Source organism: Cetorhinus maximus, chromosome 5 (assembly GCF_964194155.1).
Source record: "Cetorhinus maximus chromosome 5, sCetMax3.hap1.1, whole genome shotgun sequence".
Taxonomy (NCBI): domain Eukaryota; kingdom Metazoa; phylum Chordata; class Chondrichthyes; order Lamniformes; family Cetorhinidae; genus Cetorhinus; species Cetorhinus maximus.
The window spans coordinates 168,617,003-168,638,436 of record NC_135883.1 but is presented as its reverse complement, the minus strand read 5'-3'; the positions used below and the strand labels follow the sequence as shown (position 1 = coordinate 168,638,436).

Sequence of the window (21,434 nt, the reverse complement as noted above, 5' to 3'; positions counted from 1 at the left end):
CTGGAATTCAGGCTGTTGGGGCTATAGATATGGTAATTGGATTAAGAGCTAGAGTGACTGCAAGGGCCTAAAGCCAACAGTAAGAAATGGTTTTGATATGTTAATGAGACAAGAGGAACTTCAATCAGAGTTTTACATAAAGCAATAACAGGAGTGTTTTTTTGAATTGAGTTGTTTTATTTAAAAGGGGGTATATGCAGGTTATAAAACGATGTAAGGAAATAAGGTAAATATAGGGCAAGTTTGTTTTTGCAAGTCTAAGAACTAAAGTAAAGAGTGATTTAATCAATTCTGGGAAGAAAGCATTTCTGACAAGACTGGTTGAAACAATAGAGAGATCTAAGAGAAGGAACGCACTTAAGAAAATACTGAAGTCTATGTGAGGAGGTAGTTGCTTAGATCTCCCAGAAGACGGCAGGGTAGCTGGTCAGAACTGCTAGAAGACTGTGTGAACAAGGCCAGACTGAAAGAACCAGTTACTGCCAACCTCAGCGGGCACCCCAAGAAAGAAGCACTGTGTGGTAAAAATTACTAGACTTCTATAGTTTCTAAAATCTATAAGGATATTTGCTGAATGGAAAAGGGGAAGATTAGCTCTGTGGGTAGTTAAGTTAAGATTTGTGGAATTGTTTTAAAGGATTGTTTTAGGGTGTGAAGCCTTTCATGTGTTTAAGTGTAATCGTGTTTAATTTGCTTTTCTTTATTCTTTTAATAAATGTTTACTTCACTATAAAATCATCACAAGTAGTCTGGGACATCATTCCCTGATTTCATAACCACTCCTCATACAAATCAAATTGCAAAAAAAACATTTCTGCAGCTGTTTCAAGTTTCCCTCTGGGATTAGAGAAGCTCGGCATTTACCCATCCGCCGTGCCATAACATTTCTAAGTTTTGCTTCAGGCTGAAAGACTCTGCTTATGATCTCAAAGCTCATGGTGGACTCCTCCACACCCTGCCTCAGGAGAAAGACATCTGCTATAGGACCTACAGCATAATGGAAGGAACTGACTTGGTGCTTTTGCTCTTTAGAGTGAAGGCCTGATGCTGGTCGATACTAGAGAAAATGGTGTTTCCATAAATCCCACGACTGGCCTCTCTGCAGACTCTCGAGGCTGTCATAAAGGTGGGATAGGGGCAGGGACTGCTCACCAGACACGGTCATCATAATCTCTCTCCCGTGTGCCTTCTCCTTCTGTTGATCTGTTCCGAGCTGCTATCAAAATTTTCTTCGCTCTTTGTTCCATTCAATAATATGGATCACTTTTTTACATTGATGTCTCCACTGCTGCCACCATGTTCTGAGATGGTCCTTCTATTTGTGCTCTCTAGGCATGGTATTTAGTTACCAGACAAACTATAGTCATATTTTGGTATTTGCTTGATGCTTGCTTATTAGTACAACATCTAAACAGGTTACAAAGTAGGCACATTGCTCCTCAGCATGATTTAAACCTTTCTCTCTCTTTCTTGAGTCCAATACATGACTGAATGATGTCAGTGGTACATCATTATCTACATCATACATTAGCATATACCATCTGTTAGCACTTTACATTATACCCATCACCTGCTCTCATTTAATAGGACTACTTGGTGGTTGTGCTAGTCACTGAGGAGACTGCTCTTGCTACTTAGGGAAGGAAATCAGCTGTCCTTACCCAGTCTATCCTACATGTGACCCCGGACTCAAAGCAATGTGAGTGACTCTTAATTGTCCTCTGAAATAGTCAATGTCCCAGACCCCTCCATCACCATGCTTGGATGTGTCCTTTCCCACTGGCGGGAAAGAGTAACCAGAGGTGATGACACAGAGGTATACAGTTGGGAGGGAGTTGCCATGGGGTTCTCCAGCTTTGACTCCGGACCCCATGAGGTCTTTTGGCATCAGATCAAATATGGGCTAGAAAGCCTGCTGCTGATTATCACATTTCACCCTCCCTCAGCTAATGAATCAGTACCTTATTGATCGTCATTTGAAAGATGCACTGTAGGTCGCAATGGCACAGAACGTACTTCAATGGTGATATCCAAGGGTGGCTTGGTAAGACTGACCAAGCTGGCCAAGTCCTGAAGGACATGTCAGCCAGATTGGGTCTGCAGCAGGTGGTGAGAGAACAATCAAGGGAATAGCTACTTGACCTTTCTCTAATCAATTTACCTGTCAGAGATGCATTTGTTTATAACAGTATTGGTAGGAATGACCATCAAATAACCCTTGAAGGGATGAATTCCTGTCTTCACAGTAAGGTGATCATTCATCACATTGTGTGATACTGACAGTGTACTAAATGGGATAGATCAGAACAGATTTAGCAGCTCAAAACTGGGAATCCACGAGGCAATGTTGGCTATCAGAAGCTGCAGAAATGTGTTTTTTTTTAATTCATTCAATGGGCCAGCATTTGGTTCCCATCCCTAGTTGCCCAAGAGAAGGTGGTGGTGAGCTGCCTTCTTGAACCACTGCAGTCCATCTGGTGTTGGTACACCCACAGTGCTGTTAGGGAGTTCCAGGATTTTGACCTAGTGACAGTGAAGGAACGGCGATATATTTTCAAGTGAGGATGGTGAGTGAATTGGAGGGGAATTTCCAGGTGGTGGAGTTCCCATGTGTCTGCTGCCCTTGTCCTTCTAGATGGCAGAGGTCAGGGGTTTGGAAGGTGCTGCCTAAAGAGCCTTAGTGAATTCCTGCAGTGCATCTTGTTGATGGTGCACACTGTTGCTACTGTGCGTCAGTGGTGGAGCGAGTGAACGTTTGTGGATTTCGTGCCAATCAAGCAGGCTGTTTTGCCCCTGGATGGTGACAAGTTTCTTGAGAATTATGGGAGCTGCACTCATCCAGGCAAATGGGGAGCATTCCATCAGACTCCTGACTTGTGCCTTGTAGATGGTGGGCAGGCTTTGGGGAGTCAGGAGGTGAGTTACTCATCGCACAATTCCTAGCCTCTGACCTGCTCTTGTGACCACAGTATTTATTTGGCTACTCCAGTTCAGTTTCTGGTCAATGGTAACCCCCAGGGTGTTGATAGTGGGGGATTCAGTGATGGGAATGACAATGAACATCAAGGGATGATGGTTGGATTCTCTCTTGTTGGAGATGTTCATTGCCTGACACTTGTGTGACACGAATGTTACTTGCCACTTGTCAGCCCATGCCTGGATATTGTCTAGATCTTGCTGCATTTGGACATGGACTGCTTCAGTATCTGAGGAGTCACGAATAGTGCTGAACATTGTGCAATCACCAGTGAACATCCCCACTTCTGATCTTATGATGGAAGGAAGGTCATTGATAAAGCAGCTGAAGATGGTTGGGCCAAGGACCCAACCCTGAGGAACTCCAGCAGTGATGTGCTGGAGCTCAGGTGACTGAACTCCAACAATCCCAAGCATCTTTCTTTGTGCTAGGTATGGATCCAACCAGTGGAGAGTTATAAGAGCAAAGAACAAAGAACAAAAAAAAGTACAGCACAGGAACAGGCCCTTCGGCCCTCCAAGCCTGCGCCAATCATATTGCCCATCAACTAAAACATTTTGCACTTCCAGGGTCCGTATCTCTCTATTCCCATGGGAAAGGGAATATACATGACAAATATTCATGTATTTGTCAAGCTGCCTCTTAAACACCACTATCGTACCTGCTTCCACCACCTCCTCTGGCAGCGAATTCCAGACACTCACTACCCTCTGCGTAAAAAACTTGCCCCGCACATCTCCTCTATAGTTTTCTCCTCTCACCTTAAATCTATGTCCCCTAGTAATTGACTCTTCCACCCTGGGAAAAAGCTTCCGACTATCTACTCTGTCCATGCCACTCATAATTTTGTAAACTTCTATCAAGTCGCCCCTCAATCTCCGTCACTCTAGTGAGAACAATCCGAGTTTCTCCAACCTCTCCTCATAGCTAATAACCTCCAGACCAGGCAGCATCCCGGTAAACCTCCTCGGCACCCTTTCCAATGCCTCCATATCCTTCTGGTAATGTGGTGACCAGAATTGCGTGCAATATTCCAAGTGTGGCCTAACTAAGGTTCCATACAGTTGCAGCCTGACTTCCCAGCTTTTATACTCAATAGCCCTGCCAATGAAGGCAAGCATGCCATATGCCTTCTGACTACCTTATCCACCTGCGTTGCCACTTTCAGTACACCTGTACACCCAGATCCCTCTGCCCATCAATGCACTTAAGGGTTCTGCCATTTACTGTATAATTCCTGCCTGTATTAGACCTTCCAAAATGCATTACCTCGCATTTGTCTGGATTAAACTCCATCTGCCATTTCTCCGCCCAAGTCTCCAACCGATCTATATCCCGTTCTATCCTTTGACAATCCTCTTCACTATCTGCAACTTCTTCAACCTTAGTGTCGTCTGCAAACTTACTAATTAGCCCAGTTACATTTTCCTCCAAATCATTTATGTATACTACAAACAGCAAAGGTCCCAACACTGCTCCCTGCAGAATTCCACTAGTCACAGCTCTCCATTCAGAAAAGCACCCTTCCACTGCTACCCTCTGTCTTCTATGACCAAGCCAATTCTGTATCCATCTTGTCAGCTCACCTCTGATCCCATGCGACTTTACCTGCAGTACCAGTCTGCCATGAGGGACCTTGTCAAAGGCCTTACTGAAATCCATGTAGATAACATCCACTGCCCTTCCATCGTCGATTATCTTTGTCACTTCCTCGAAAAACTCGATCAAGTTAGTGAGACACGACCTCCCTTTCACAAAACCATGCTGCCTCTCACTAATACGCCCATTTGCTTCCAAATGGTAGTAAATCCTGTCACGAAAAATCTTCTCCAATAATTTCCCTACCACTGACGTAAGGCTCACCGGCCTGTAATTTCCTAGATTATCCCTGCTACCCTTCTTAAACAATGGAACAACATTGGCCATTCTCCGGTCCTCTGGGACCTCATCCGTAGCCAGTGAGGATACAAAGATTTCTGTCAAGGCCCCAGCAATCTCCTCCCTTGCCTCCTTCAGTACTCTGGGGTATGTCCCATCTAGCCCTGGGGACTTATCCACCTTAATATTCTTCAAGACGCCTAACACCTCCTCTTTTTTGATCTCATCATGATCCAGGCTATCTACACACTCTTCCCTAGACCAATCGACCGCTAAGTCCTTCTCTTTGGTGAATACTGATGAGAAGTATTCATTTAGTATCTCTCCCATTTCTTCTGGCTCCACACAGAGATTCCCACCTCTGTCGCTGAGTGGGCCTACCCTTTCCCTGGCTACCCTCTTGCTTTTTACATATGTATGAAAAGCCTTGGGATTTTCCTTAATCCTAGTTGCCAGTGACTTTTCATGACCCCTTTTAGCCCTCCTGACTCCTTGCTTAAGTTTCTTCCTACTTTCTTTATATTCTCCATGGGCTTCATCTGTTCCCAGCCTTCTAGCCCTTACGAATGCTCCCCTTTTCTTTTTCACTAATCTCACAATATCCTTCGTTATCCAAGGTTCCTGAAACTTGCCATGCTTATCCTTCATCCTAGCAGGAACATGCCGGTCCTGAATTCTTATCAACTGACGTTTGAAAGCCCCCCATGTCAGTTGTTGATTTGCCCTCAAACATCCGCCTCCAGTCTAGATTCCTCAGTTCCTGCCTAATATTGTTATAATTAGCCTTCCGCCAATTAAGCACCTTAATTTGAGGACTCCTGTTATCCTTATCCACCAGTACCTTGAAACTAACTGAATTATGGTCACTTTTCCCGAAATGCTCCCCTACTGAAACTTCGACCACCTGGCCGGGTTCATTCCCTAATACCAGGTCCAGTATTGCCCTTCCCTAGTTGGACTATCTACATATTGTCTCAGGAAGCCCTCCTGGATGCACCTTACAAATTCTGCACCATCCAAACCCCTAGCACTAAGTGATTCCCAGTCAATATAGGGAAAGTTAAAATCACCCACCACAACAACCCTATTGCTTTTACTTCTTTCCAAAATCTGCCTACATAACTGTTCCTCAATCTCCCACCGGCAATTGGGAGGCCTATAGTAAACCCCCAACATTGTGACTGCACCCTTCCTATTCCGGAGCTCTACACACACTGACTCGCTGCATGAGCCCACCGAGGTGTCCTCCTGTCGTACAGCTGTGATATTCCCCTTAACCAGCAGTGCAACTCACCCACCTCTTCTACATCCCTCTCTATCCTGCCTGAAACATCTAAATCCCGGAACATTTATCTGCCAATCCTGTCCATCCTTCAACCAAGTCTCTGTAATAGCAATGACATCATAGTCCCAAGTACTAATCCAAGCTCTAAGCTCATCTGCCTTGCCTGTTATACTTCTCGCATTGAAACAAATGCATTTCAGACCCCTAGTCCCACTGTGTTAAGGAATTCCTCCCTGCCTGCCCTTCATCTTAGTCCTACTGGCCATATTCATTGGTTCCCAGTCATTTATTTCACCTGCTGACCTATTGCTCTGGTTCCCACCCCCCTGCCATACTAGTTTAAACCCTCCTGAGTGACACTAGCAAACCTTGCAGCCAGGATATTGGTGCCCCTTCAGTTTAGATGCAACCGTCCTTCTTGTACAGGTCCCACCTGCCCCAGAAGAGATCCCACTGATCCAGATATCGGAAACCCTCCCTCCTACACTATGTGTTCCGCCACGTGTTCAGCTGCACTATCTTCCTATTTCTATCCTCACTGGCACGTGGCACAGGGAGTAATCCCGAGATTACAACCCTAGAGGTCCTGTTTTTTAAACTTTCTGCCTAACTTCCTGAACTCCCACTGCAGAACCTCATCACTCTTTCTGCCTATGTCGTTAGTACCAATGTGTACCACGACCTCTGGCTGTTCTCCCTCCCCCTTCAGAATGTCCCGTACCCGATCAGAGACATCCTGGACCCTGGCATCAGGGAGGCAACATACCACCCTGGTGTTTCTTTCACGACCACAGAAGCACCTATCTGAGCCCCTGACTATAGAGTCCCCTATGGCAATTGCTCTTCTGTGCTTTGATCCCCCCTGCTGAACAACAGAGACAGCCGTGGTGCCACTGATCTGGCTACTGCTGTTGTTTTCCCCTGATAGGCCATCCCCCCCCAACAGTATCCAAAATGGTATACCTGTTAGAGAGGAGGACAGCCACGGGGGATTTCTGCACTGACTGCCTGCCCCTTCTAGCAGTCACCCATCTATCTGTCTGTACCTTGGGTGTGACCACGTCTCCAAAACTCCTATTAATGACGCTTTCCCCCACCTGAATGCTCCTAAGTGCATCCAAATGCTGCTCCAACCGATCCATGTGGTCTGTGAGGAGCTGCAATTGGGTACATTTCCTGCAGATGTAGTTGTCCGGGACACTTGAAGCATCACAGATTTCCCACATCCCACAGGTGAAGCACTTCACCCCAGCAACTGCCATTTCTAGAACTATTTAATAGATTAATTTAAATCTAATAACTGCTTATTGACTCCTTATTAACTGTACATTCCCTAGGGCTAGATTTTTACTATGAATGCTAAATTCTAAGAACAGTAATCCCCTGATTCTGGTCTAGATACCCTCTACTTATTAATTGTGATTAATTTATTTGGTTTAATTAGTTTAACAATGTTTTAGTTTCAAATTCAGTGTAGATTCTCTACTAGCCAATCAGGTCACAGATTTACCGTGACGCCACTTTTAATTTTTTTTTTTTAAAAACCCGAGGTCCACGAATCCCCGAGGTATGGTTTTTATACTCACCTCTCTGGAACTCCGCCCTCCAACTCTGCTCCCTGGAACTCTCCTTGCGCTCTTTTATCCTGTGTCTCCGCTCTCCTCGCGCTCTTTCATCCTGTGTCTCCGCTCTCCTTGCGCTTTTTTATCCTGTGTCTCCGCCGCTCTCCTCGCGCTCTTTTATCCTGTGTCTCCGTCGCCCTCGCGCTCTTTTATCCTGTGTCTCCGCTGCTCTCCTCGCGCTCTTTTATCCTGTGTCTCCGCCGCTCTCCTCGCGCTCTTTTATCCTGTGTCTCCGCTCTCCTCACACTCCTCATGCTGTTTTATCCTGTGTCTCCGCCACTCTCCTCATGCTGTTTTAACCTGTGTCTCCGCTGCTCTCCTCGCGCTCTTTTATCCTGTGTGAATGGGAATCTCCCTGATTCCCATTGACTCCAGTTTTGCTAGGGTTCCTTGATGACACACTCAGTCAAATGTGGCCTTGATCTCAAGGGCAGTCACTCTCACCTCACCTCGGGAGTTCAGCTCTTTTGTCCATGTTTGAACCAAGGCTGTAATGAGGCCAGGAGCTTAGTGGCCCTGGTGGAATCCAAACTGGGTGTCAGTGAACAAGTAATTGCTAAGCAATTGCCGCATGATAGCAACTGCTGATGTCCCGTTCCATTACTGTACTGACAATTGACAGTGGTCTAATGGGGCGGTAATTGGACAGGTTAGATTTATCTTGCTTTTTGTGTATAGGACACACCTGGGCAATTTTCCACATAGTCGGGTAGATGCCAGTTTTGTAGCTGTACTGGCAGAGTTTAGCTCGGGGTGCGGCAAGTTCTGGAGCACAAGTCATCAGTACTATTGCCGGAATATTGTCAGGCCCCATAGCCTTTGCACTATCCAGTGCATTCAGCCGTTTCTTGATATCACATGGAGTAAATTCAATTTACTGAAGATGTGCATCTGTGATGCCGGGGACCTCCAGAGGAGGCCGAGATAGATCATCCACTCGGCACATCTGGCTGAAGATTGTTGCAAATGCTTCAGCCTTATCTTTTGCACTGATGTACAGGGCTCCCCCATCATTGAGCATGAGGATATTTGTGGAAACTCCTCCTCAAGTGAGTTGTTTAATTGCTCAACACCATTCACGACTGGATGTGGCAGGACTGCAGAGCTTAGATCTGATCCGTTGGTTGTGGGATGGCTTAACTCTGTGTATCACTTGCTGTTTGTCATGCAAGTAGTCCTGTGCTATAGCTTCACCAGGTTGACGCCTCATTTTTAGATGCCTGGTGTTTCTCCTGGCATGCCCTCCTACAGTCTTCAATGAACCAATGATCCCCTGGCTTGATGGTAATAGTAGATCGGGGGATATGCCGCGCCATGAGATTAAAAATTGCGTTCGAGTACAATTATGCTGCTGCTGATGGCCCACAGTGCCTCATGTATTGCCAGTCTTGGGTTGCTAGATCTGTTCGAAATCTATCCCATTTAGCATGGTGGTAATGCCACACAACACGATGGAGGGTATCCTCAATGTGAAGTTGGGACTTCGTCTCCGCAACGACTGTGCAGTGGTCACTCCTACTGCTCCTGTCACGGACAGATGCACCTGCAGCAGGCAGGTTGGTGAGGATGAGATGAAGAATGTTTTTCCCTCTTGTTGGTTCCCTCACCACCTGCCGCAGACTCAGTCTATCAGCTATGTCCTTTAGGATTTGGCCACCTTGGTCTCTAGTGGTGCTACCGAGCTGCTCTTGGTAAGAGACATTGATGTCCCCCCACCCAGAGTACATTCTGTGCCCTTGTCACCCTCAGTGCTTCCTCCAAGTGATGTTCAACATGGTGGAGCACATGATTCATCAGCTGAGGGAGTGTGGTACATGGTAATTAGCAGAAGGTTTCCTTGCCCATGTTTGACCTGATGCCATGAGACTTCATGAGGTCCGGAGTCGATATTGAGGACTCCCAGGGCAACTCCCTCCAGATTGTATACCACTGTGCCGCCACCTGTGCTGGGTCTGTCCTGTCGGTAGGACAGGACATACCCAGGGATGGTGATGGTGGTGTCTGGGAAGTTATCTGTAAGGTAAGATTCCGTGAGGATGACTATGTCAGGCTGCTGCTTGACTAGTCTGTGAGACAGCTCTCCCAATTTTGGCACTCGTCCCCAGATGTTTGTAAGGAGTACTTTGCAGGGCCGACAGTGCTGATTTTGTCCTTGTCGTCTCCGGTGCCTAGGTCGATGTCGTGCGGTCCGTCCAATTTCATTCCTTTTTTGAAACTTTGAAGCGGTTTGATAGAACTGAGTGGCTTGCTAGGCCATTTTAGAGGGCATTTTAAGAGTCACAAGTAGGCCAGACCAGGTAAGGATGGCAGATTTTCTTCCCTAAAGGACATTATTGAACCTGGTGAGTTTTTACAATAATCGACAATGATTTCCTGGTCATTATTAGGCTTTTAATTTCAGATTTTTATTGAACTCAAATTCCACCATCTGCCATGGTGGGATTCGAACCGAGACCCCAGAGCATTATTCTGGGTCCCTGGATTACTAGTCCAGCGACAATATTCAACCATGATCTGTAGCCCCATGGCTTGGAATTCTCTTCAGTCTACCATTACCTGACTCCCCAAGGCACAAGCCAGCAATGTGACGGAATGTTCTCCACTTGCCTGAATGTGTGTAGCCCAACAACATTCAAGAAACTCAACATCATCCAGGACAAATCAGCCCACTTGATTAGCACCCCAATCACCTTCATAATCACTCACTCCCTCGACCACCGGTGCACGTTGATTGGAGTGTATACTATCTGCAAGATGAATTACAACAACTCACCATACCTCATTTGACAACACCTTACAAACTTGCAACATCTACTACCCAGGAGATCAAAGGTAATAAATTCATGGGAATACCACCACATGCAAGTTCCCACCCAAATCACATACCGTCCTGACTTGGAACCATTTCGCTGTCCCTTCACTGTTGTTGAGTCAAATATCTTGAATACCCTTCCTAACAGCACTTTGGATATACATGCACCAAATAGACTGCAGCTTAAGAAGAAAGCTTGCCAATAACCTCTCAAGGAGGATTAGGGATGGGCAACAAATGCTGGCCTTACCAATGGTGCTCATGAAAGAATAAAAAAAATTAAATCAGTTGACAATAATGGCACATACGATGAGCAATTGAGGTTTACTGAAAATGAGGCGAGATAATCTCAGAAAGAAGCAGTCTGGAGGCTAGAAACTCTCCTTGTAATCGAAACTTACATTGCCTCACATACCCTTATAATCCATTTGCCTGTAGCTGAGTATCTTTTTGTATCATGTTTCCAATGGCTGTGGGAGACCAAAAATTCCCAGCTTTTACAAGTAACTTGAACACCATATTTCTCTTCTACAGTTTTGCTTTAAAGCTATGTTGAGATCCTAATGAACCATTGAACCACAATTTCCCTGAAGCCCCTGCCTTTCTGGCAGGTGTCTCAGTTGACTAAAATAAATGTGCGGCTACAAAACAAATTGGCAGGAACAAAATATTTTGAAGCAATTTAACAGTACAATTGCTCCATTTGTACCCAGTAGGGTGAGTCACCACAACGGTAGTACTCCATCTCTGACCATGTTCCTATCATATGTGCTCCTGTTGGAAGAACAAAATCAGTGAATTTACCAACCAACTATGAGATGAGGATTAAGGAGGTCCCAAAAATAATAAATGCTATTAGAGATTGTAATGCAGATTGTTGTTCTGTATTATAGCATTATCATCTTCAATTAAAATAAATTACTTAATTCTGGACTGTTATCTCAATTGAAAATGATGTTTTTAAATACATTGTGCAGTGATAGAACTTGAGTTACATTGTGCAATAATAGTACTTGAGTTTCATGACTTTACTTAGATTGCAGTTTGTATGTGCTAAACTTGTTCCTTTAGATTTCAGAATTTGGGTATACCATCCCTTGAGTCAGAAATTGCAATTACAATTGAACGTATTCTTCAGCACTATTTAGGAGAGCTAACGGCCATACAAAAGGTAAGAGTAACTGCTTTAAAATGACTTCCAAATGCACACTATTACATTTGTATTTCTGTATTTATGAACTCACATGCTTGCAACTTAAAAATTCTAACCGCTTATGCTTCAGTAGAACCTGACCTGGTCATAGGAAAACATAAGTATTTAGTGATTTATGGAGTCATTACAGAAGGACACCATTCAGCCGATTGATTCCATATCAGCACTCTGTAGAGCAATCAAATCAATTCCCCCATTCTATTCCCATAGCCCTACAAGTTTACTTCCCTCAAATGCCCATCCAATTTCCTTTTGAAATTATTCATTGTCTCCACTTCTACTGCCGTTGTAGGCAGTGAGCTCCAGGTCATTATCATTTGCCGGGTAAAAAGCTCTTTCTCACATTGCCCTCTATATCTCTTGTACAAAACCTTAAATCTGTGCTCCCTAATCCTTACACCATCAGCTAATGGGAACAACTTTTCTTCATCTACCTTATTCAACCCTGTCACAATCTTGTACGCCTCTGTCAAATTTTCACTCAATTCACTCTGCCCAAAGGAGAAGAACCCTAGCTTCTCCAACCTAACCTTATAGCTACAATCCTCGATCCCTAGAACCAGCCTGGTCAAGATCCTTCCTAAGGTGTGATGACCAGAAGTGGATTTAATACTCTTGTGGTCTAAAAAGAATTTCATAAAGGCTTAGCATTACTTCCCTGCTTTTGTAACAATATCTCTAATATTTAAGCCCAAGATCCCATGTGCTTTGCTAATTTTCAGCCATGTTCAAAGATCTGTGCGCTTGATTCACCAGGCCCCTCTGTCATTGCGCACTTTGGAACTGAGCCATCAACTTTATATTAGGGGAGGTGGTGGCATAGTTGCGTGGTGGTAATGTCACTGGTCTAGCAATCTAAAGACCCAGGCTAATGATGTGGGCACACAGGTTCAATTACCACCATGGTAGCTCATGGAATTTAAATTCAACCAATAAATGTGGAATTAAAAGCTAGTTTAAGATGACAATGAAATCATGGTGAATTGTGGTAAAAGCCCATCTGATTCATGAGTGTCCTTTAAGGAAGGAAATCTGCTACCTTTACCTGGTCTGGCCTACATTTCTTTTACTCTTTCACAGGATGTGGGTGTCACTGGCTAGGGCAGCGTTTTTATTGCCTATCCCTAATTGCCCTCAAGAAGGTGGTAGTGAGCCACCTTCTTGAACCGCTGCAGTCCACATGGTGTCAGTACATCCACAGTGCTGTTTGGGAGGGAGTTCCAGGATTTTTATCAAGCGGCAGTGAAGGAGGGGCGATATAGTTTTTAAGTTGAATATATTCACTTTTGCTGAGTGGGTGGGCACGAGCCCAACCCACTCGAGCATAAAATAACGCGAGAAGACGTCGGGTGAGTGCCCCGACGTCGTTGCCCACTCATGCAATATTTTGGTCGACAGAGGCATGCGGGAGTCAGCAGCGTGCCCGCCGACAATTAACAGGCCCATTAAGGCCATTAAAGTAACAATTGAATGAAATTTTTCGCTGCCCATCCAACCTCACGGTTGGCGGGCAAGCAAAAAGGCCAAGCGGTCTTTGGATTTTTTAGGAAACCTCATCCACAGGGGGGATGAGGTTTCCAACAGCAATTGAAAATTACATGCAATTTCTAAAATTTTATTCGTAACTTGTCCCTGCTTGAGGGGACATGTTTTTAACAGTGGTAACCTTTTTATTTTTGAGTTTTTAAATCTTCAGCTCCCTGAGGCAGCTCTATGCCCCCACCCCAGCAGTGTTGAATGCTTCAGTGTGCCTTTCATTCTGGCTGGTTGCTAATTGGCCAGCCGGCGTGAAATGGATGTCAGGGCCCGATCGCGGGCGGCGGTCAGCTTCGCGACCACTCCTGGGCCGCCCGCTGCGTCCACCCGACAAGGTAAAAATCCTATCCTATATATATTTGTGTTAAGAAAGGTAACATGGTTTCAGTTTCAGTCTTGGTGCCTGGGAGTCTGGATAGACTCACTGGATAGACTTGACTAAAAGGTAAGGTATTTTGGGTTTGTTTGTAAATGTACATTTATAATAAGGTTTTACAACCCCTGAAGTTAAAGAGATGGGTTAAAAGTGGTTAAAAGTTTAGTGATTGTGAGGAGAAAATCAAAAGTAGAAAAACTTAACTGTTGCATAGTGACAGTGGTCAAGGGACACAGACACGAAAAAAATACTGGAGCTGAGAGGGAGGTGTTCAGTGTGTGTCGGAGAGAGAGGACAGGAATTTTAAGCTCTCTGAGAAGTAAAACTACAAGGCTATGTGACAGTAGTTAACTGAATAATCAGTTATCGAACTCAGTAAAGTTGTCAGTTTAGCAGAGGTTCTACTGGAAGGCTGAGTTTAGGGAACTAACTTGTTTGCAGTTGAAGAAACAATGAGTTTAGAGTATTGTTTTTGGGTGTCTTGGGGAGAGAAAAACAACTTGGGTGAAAAGCATCAAGTGAATGTCCTGTAATTCACTGGAAGAAAACCGTTTGCAACTGTGCCATTCCTACATGAGAGGCCTTTGTGTCAAGCTAGTGGTAATTCTTCACTGGTTTATGTGTCTGTAAATATATTGCTGGGTTAAAGAACGGTGTGAATTTGAGTCATCTTCTTGTGTTTGTAATGAGATCTTTCCAACTTTTTTGTCTGGTGCTATATAGTTCCTTTTTCTTGTTAAATAAATATTTTATTCTTTGTGTTAAAATTTCATCAGCAGAATCCTGTGAATTTGCTCAGTAACTTTCCTCCATGGTTTCTAAAATGAAAGAAGTTAGGACCTAGCAAGCCAGTTTTCACTCTGGGATCTGACTTGTCCAGTATTAACATTATCTGGGATCGTAACAATCGTCATACTCATGAAATCATACTTTACAGACACCATCATCACCATCTCTGGGTATTTCCTGTCCTGTTGACAGGACTGTAAGGACATGAAAGTTCCTTGCAGGGTTTCACTTAGGCTTGGAGTCATACTCTGAATGTAACAGGAATAAGTGACTCAATACCAAATAATGTGTGAAAGCAACAATCTTTATTACACTTTATCTTTTTCCACTTATCTTGGGAAACAGAGAGGCGGCGGACCTGTGAGGAAGCAGCCTGGAGTGGGAGAGTACAAATCAGGATTGAGGCTTGAGGCCTACACCATTTACCTTGGGACTCAGAGAGGCGATGGACCTGCAAGGAAGCAACTTGGAATGGGGCAGTATAAATCGGGACTAATGCTTGAGGCCTACACCGTTTACCTTGGGAGTCAGAGAGGCAGCGGGGCCAGTCAGCTGTTCGGAACCAGCCCGGGCTGAGCTCGAAAGGAGAAGTGAGAAAAAAACAAATAGTGATATCAAAGGAAAACAGTAAGTTCATTGGTTGGTAAGAAACTGCTGTAAGGGACTATCTTCAAATTGCTAAAGTGAATTATTTTTAAAGAAGTAAATATTGGCAGGTAAACTAAAATAAAGGAAAATCCAAAGTTATTTTACAAGTACATTAAGAGGATAACTAGGGAAAGAGTAGGGCCCATTAAGAACCATAGTGGTAATTTGTGTATGGAGCCGGAAGACGTAGGTAGGGTTCTAAATGAATACTTTATGTCAGTGTTCACAAGGGAGAGGGACGACGTGGGTATGGAAGGCAGGCAGAAGGACTGTGATATAATTAAATAAATTAGCATAGAAAGGGAGGAGGTTCTAAGTGGTCTGGCAGGCTTAAAAGTAGGTAAATCTCCAGGCCCGGATGAAATGTAGCCCAGGCTGTTGAGTGAGGCAAGGGAGGAGATAGCAGGGGCACTGGCAATAATTTTCAATATCTCTCTGGCCACAGGAGAGGTGCCAGAGGACTGAAGGATAACCAATGTGGAACTGTTATTCAAGAAGGGAGGAAGAGATAAACCAGGGAACTACAGGCCAGTCAATCTAACCTCAGTGGTGGGGAAACTTTTGGAAGCAATCCTGATGGACAGAATTAATCTACACTTGGAGAGGCAGGGATTAATCAAGGACAGTCAGCATGGTTTTGTTAAGGGGAGGTCATGTCCGACCAATTTGATTGAATTTTTCGAAGAGATGACCAGGTGTGTAGATGAGGGCAATGCATTTGATGTAGTCTAATGGACTTCAGCAAGGCTTTTGATAAGGTCCCGCATGGGAGACTAGTAACGAAGGTAAGAGCCCATGGGATCCAAGGCATTTTGGCAAATTGGATCCAGAATTGGCTGAGTGAAAGGAAGCAGAGGGTGATGTTCGAGGCGTGTTTTTGTGACTGGATGCCTGTGTCCAGTGGGGTTCCTCAAGGATCGGTGTTGGGTCCCTTGCTGTTTGTGGTATATATAAACGATTTAGGCTTGAATGTAGGATGGTTGATCAGTAAGTTCGCGGATGACATGAAAATTGGTGGGGTGGTAAATAGTGAGGAGGATAGCCTTAGATTACAGGAGGATATAGACGGGCTGGTCAGGTGGGCTGATCAGTGGCAAATGGAATTTAATCTGGATAAGTGTGAGGTGATGCACTTGGGCAGGACAAACAAGGCATGGGAACACACGATAAATGGTAGGACCCTGGGAAGTACCGAGGGTCAGAGGGACCTTGGTGTGCATGTCCACTGGTCCCTTAAAGTAGCAGGACAGGTAGATAAGGTGGTTAAGAAGGCATATGGGATACTTGCCTTTATTAGCCGAGACATAGAATATAAGGGCAGGGAGGTTATGCTGGAACTGTATAAAATGCTGATTAGGCCACAGCTGGAGTATTGTGTGTAGTTCTGGAATCTGCATTATAGGAAGGATGTGATTGCACTAGAGAGAGTGCAGAGGAGATTTACCAGGATGTTGCCTGGGCTGGAGAGTTTTAGTTATGAGGAGAGATTTGATAGACTGTGGTTATTTTCCCTGGAGCAGAGGAGGTTGACGGGAGACATGATTGAGGTGTATTAAATTATAGGGGCATAGATAAAGTAGACAGGAAGGAACTTTTCCCCTTGGTAGAGGGATCAATAACCAGGGGCATAGATTTAAGGTAAGGGGCAGGAGGTTTAGAGGGGATGTGAGGAAGAATTGATTCACCCAGAGTGTGGTGGGAATCTGGAACTCACTGCCTGAAAGGGTGGTAGATGCAGAAACCCTCATAACATTTAAGAAGTATTTGGATGTGCACTTGCAATGCCATGGCATACAGGGCTATGGGCCTAGTGCTGGAAAATGGGATTACAATAGTTAGGTACTTGTTTGACCGGTGCAGATTCAATGGTCCGAAGGGCCTTTTTCTGTGCTGTAGACCTCTATGACTATGACTTTAAGTGGATTTAATGAGAAACACCAGGAATAAGGGCAAGTCAGGGCCTGTATAATAAAGTAAGATAAATAAACCAAAGTAAAATAAAGTTAAGACATGGCAGGGTAGATCTGTTGAGTGGAATGTGTGATCTATAATATGTGGGAAGCCATGGTCGCTACCAGTGTCCACATTTGAAGGAAGTGCTGCCAGCTGCAGAACCTTGAACTCTAGGTTTCAGGGCTCGAGCAGTGGCTGGTGTCATTGTGGCACATCTGCAAGGCTGAGAGCCACATGTATAGCTGTGGTCATTGTGGTCACACCGCAGCTAAGGAGCCTGGAGGCAGAAAGGGAATGGGTGACTGCCAGGCAGACCAAGAGAACTAGGCAGTAGTGCAGGAGTCCCTGGGGTCCACTCACAAATTGGTTTTCCATGTTGGAAGCTGCTGACGTCACTGCTTCCTCAGAGGAGCTCCCTGGATTACTCCCAGTGTCTCGTGCAAGTGAGTACAGAAATAGAAGGATAAGGCAGATGAGTGCGTGCCTGGAAAGATGGTGCAGGAGAAAGGGCTTTAGATTCCTGGGATACTGGGACTGTCTCTGGCAAAGATGGCACCTGTACAAGCCTTAGCAAGTTGCACCTGAACAGACTTGGGACTGGTTTCACAGAAATCACAGAATCTTTGAAGTGCAGAAGGAGGCCATTTGGCCCATCAAGTCTGCACTGGCAGGCTGAAAGAACAATCTACCAAATCTCACACCTCTGCCTTATCACCATAGCCTTGCACATTCTCTTATTTCAGATGGAAATCCAATTCCCTTTTGAGTACCTCAATTGAATCTGCCTCCTTTCAGGAAGTTCCTTGTGGGGTGCTTTGCTGTTGGGAAGGCATTAAACTAACTTGGCAGAGGTATGGGAATGAGGAGAGAATATTAGAGAGGGAATACCAGGGTGCACAAAATACTGGGTGAGACAGGTAGCATTAGTATAGACAACAGTAAGTTAATAGGTGGATTCGGAGTAAGGGAGAAAGTCATGAAGTCTAAATCAAGGTTACCGTGCATGTATGTGAATGTACGGAATATAGTAAATAAGATTGGGGAGTTATAGGCGCAGGTTGCCTGTATGATGTTGTGGCAATAACAGAGATGTGGTTGAAGGAAGCGAAGGACTGGGTGTTAAATATTTTTGGGTACAAGGTGTTGAGAAAAGATAGGAAAGGAAGAAAAGGAGGAGAGGTGGCAGAATTGGTTAAGGAGAGCATTGTAGTGCTGGAGAAAGAGGATATCCCAGAGAGTTCAAGGACACAATTAATTTGGCTAGAACTAAGGAATAAAAAGGGTGCAATTACATTGCTCAGCATAGTCTATAAACCACAATCTAGTAGGAAGGATGTAGAGGAACAAATCTGCAGGGAAATTACAGAGAAATGCAAACATTATAGACTAGTTATAGAGGGGGACTTTAGTTACCCAAATGTAGACTGGAACAGTGGCAGTGTAAAGGGTGGAGAGGGGCAAGAGTGCTTGGATTTTGTTCAGGAGACATTTCTACAGCAGTATGTGTCCAATCCAACAAGAAAGGATTGTTTGGCAGGAAAGAACTGTTGGACCTGGTTCTTGGAAATGAGTGGTGGGACATTTAGAAGACAATGATCATTGTATCATAAAGTTTAGGATGATGGTGGAAAAAGGACAATGTGCAACCCAGAATGAAAATAATTAACTGGGGGAGAGCTGACTTCAATGGGTCAAGAACGGAGCTGAGCCAGAAAAACTGGAACCAAAGGTTGGTGGGAAAAGCTGCAGCTGAACAATGGGCTACCTTCAAAGAAGAAACGGTTCGGGCACAGTCAAGGTATATTCCCTCAAAAGGGAAATAAAAGCAAACAAATCCAGAGCTCCCTGGATGAAAAAGGAGATAGAAATTAAGAAAAAGAAGAAAAAGTGTCCTTATGACAGGTGTCAGCTAGAAAATATAACTGAGAACCAAGTGGAATACAGAAGGTTCAGAGGGGAGATGAAAAAGCAAATAAGAGAAGCAAAGAGGGATTATGAGAAAAGACTGGCAACCAACATAAAGGGGAATCCCAAAGTCTTCTATTTCCACACAAATAGTAAGAGGGTGGTAAAAGGAGGAGTAGGGCCAATTAGGGACCTAAAGGGGGATGTACACATGGAGACAGGGGCATGGCTGAGCTGTTAAATGAATACCTTACATCTGTCTTTACCAAGGAAGCAGATGCTACCGAGGCCACGGCGATAGATGAGGAAACTCTGTCACTAGAAGGGTTCAAAATTGATAAGGAGGAAGTGTTGGATAAACTGTCGGAACCTAAAGCTGACTAGGCACCAGGACAGGATGAGATGCATCCAAGGATACTGAAGGAAGTAAAAGTGGAAATTGCGGGGGCCAAAATCTTTCAGTCTTCCCTTGAATCAAGGGGACATGCCACAGGATTGGAGAATTGCAAACATTGTGCCCTTGTTCAAAAAAGGTTGTAAGGATTAGCTCAGCAATTACCGACCAGTCAGTTTAACTTCAGTGGTGAAAAGCTTATTGAAACAATTATTTGGGATAGAATTAATAGTCACATGGAAAAATATGGGTTGATTAGGAAGAGCCAGCATGGATTTCGAAAGGGAAAATTATGTTTCACTAAATTGCTGGAATATTTTGAAGAGGTAACAGAGAGGGTTGCTGAGGGTAATGCTGTTGATATGGTGTACATGAACTTTCAAAGGCATTTGATACAATGCCACGCAACAGACATGTGAGAAAAGATATAGGTCATGGAATAAAAGGAACAGTAGCAACATGGATACAAAATTGGCTCAGTAATAGGAAACAGAGGGTAACGGTCAATGGATATTTTTAGAGCTGGAGGAATGTTTGTAGTTGAGTTCCCCAGGGGTCGTTATTGGGATCCTTGCATTTCCTGATATATATAACAATGACCCAGATCTTGGTGTGCAAGAGACAATTTCAAAATTTGCAGGTGATACGAAACTTGGAAGCATTGTAAACTTTGAGGAGGACAGTGTAGAACTTCAAAAGGGCATAGACTAGTTCGTGGAGTGGGCGGATAGGTGGCAGATGAGGTTCAATGCGGAGAAGTGTGAGGTGATGCATTTTTGTAGGAAGAACATGGAAAGACAATTTAAAATAAGGGGTTCAATTCTTAAGGGGGTGCAGGAGCAGAGGGACTTTGGTGTATATGTGCATAGACCATTGAAGGTGGCAGGACAGATGGGGAGAACAGTTAATAAAGCATACAGTATCCAGGGCTTACTTAATAGGGGCATAGAGTACAAGAGCAGGGAGGTTATACTGAACATATGTAAGAAACTAGTTAGACCTCAGCTGCAGTATTGTGTACAGTTCTGGGCGCCACACTATAGGAAGGATGTGAACGTATTGGAGAGAGCGCAGAAGAGGTTTACAAGAATGGTTCCAGGGATGAGGAACTTCAGTTATGAAGAGAGATTAAAGAGGTTGTGACTATTCTCCTTGGACAGGAGAAGGCTCAGAGGAGATTTTATAAAGGTGCTCAAAATGATGAGCGGGGCAGTTACAGTAGATAGGGAGAAACTGTTCCCGCATGTAAAACGATTGAAACGAGAGGACACAGATTTAAAGTGATTTGCAAAAGAAACAAACGTGATGTAAGAAAATAACTTTTCACACAGGGAGTAGTTCGAGTCTAGAATGCGCTGCCTGGAAGTGTGGCGGAGGCAGGTTCAATTGAGGCATTCAAGAGGGCATTAGATGATTATTTGAATAGAAACAATGTGCAAGGGCATGGCAAAAAGGCAGGAGAATGGCACTAAGTCATAGGCCAGAATATTGCCGTCGATGTGTGGGGGCAGGCCTGACATGCCAACGTGCAAAATGAAGCGTGATGTGGTCGGGCATGCATCTCGATGTCATCACGCGTCATTTAGATATTTTGTTCGGCGGGCGCGCACTGGAGGTGGCTTCGCACCCGCCGAACTGTGAACGGCTTATTAAGGCCATTAAAAAACCTGGTAAGCTTGTTAGCAACGCTGAAACAAAAACAGAAAATGCTGGAGAAACTTAGCAGGTCTAACAGCATCTAACAGGAAAGAAAAAAAAAAGAGTTAATGTTTCACGTCCTTATGACTCTTCTTCAGCAACGCTGCCCATCCAACCTTAAGGTTGGTGAGCAGGTGAAGAGCCCAAGCGGCCTTTGCGTTTTTCAGGAAACCTCATCAGGCGGGATGAGGTTTCCTGAAGGTTTTATAAAATAATTAATTAAATTTTGCACAATTCACAAACACGTCCCAGCTCTTGTGACACTGTTACATGATGGAACATGTTTAAATAATTTTCTTCCTCCTTTATTAAAAAGTTTCACTATCAACTTAATCTCCCTGAGGCACG

General features: G+C 44.4%; 1 protein-coding gene across 1 annotated transcript in view; it reads left to right on the top strand.

The window, feature by feature from the left end:
- LOC144681151 (dynein axonemal heavy chain 8-like) overlaps positions 1-21,434 on the top strand; it is a 1,659,468-nt gene that overhangs the window by 259,051 nt on the left and 1,378,983 nt on the right. Inside the window, exon 12 of the mRNA XM_078542878.1 lies at positions 11,646-11,745. Coding sequence (XP_078399004.1) covers positions 11,646-11,745 — 100 coding nt within the window. The remainder of the gene's footprint in view (positions 1-11,645; positions 11,746-21,434) is intronic.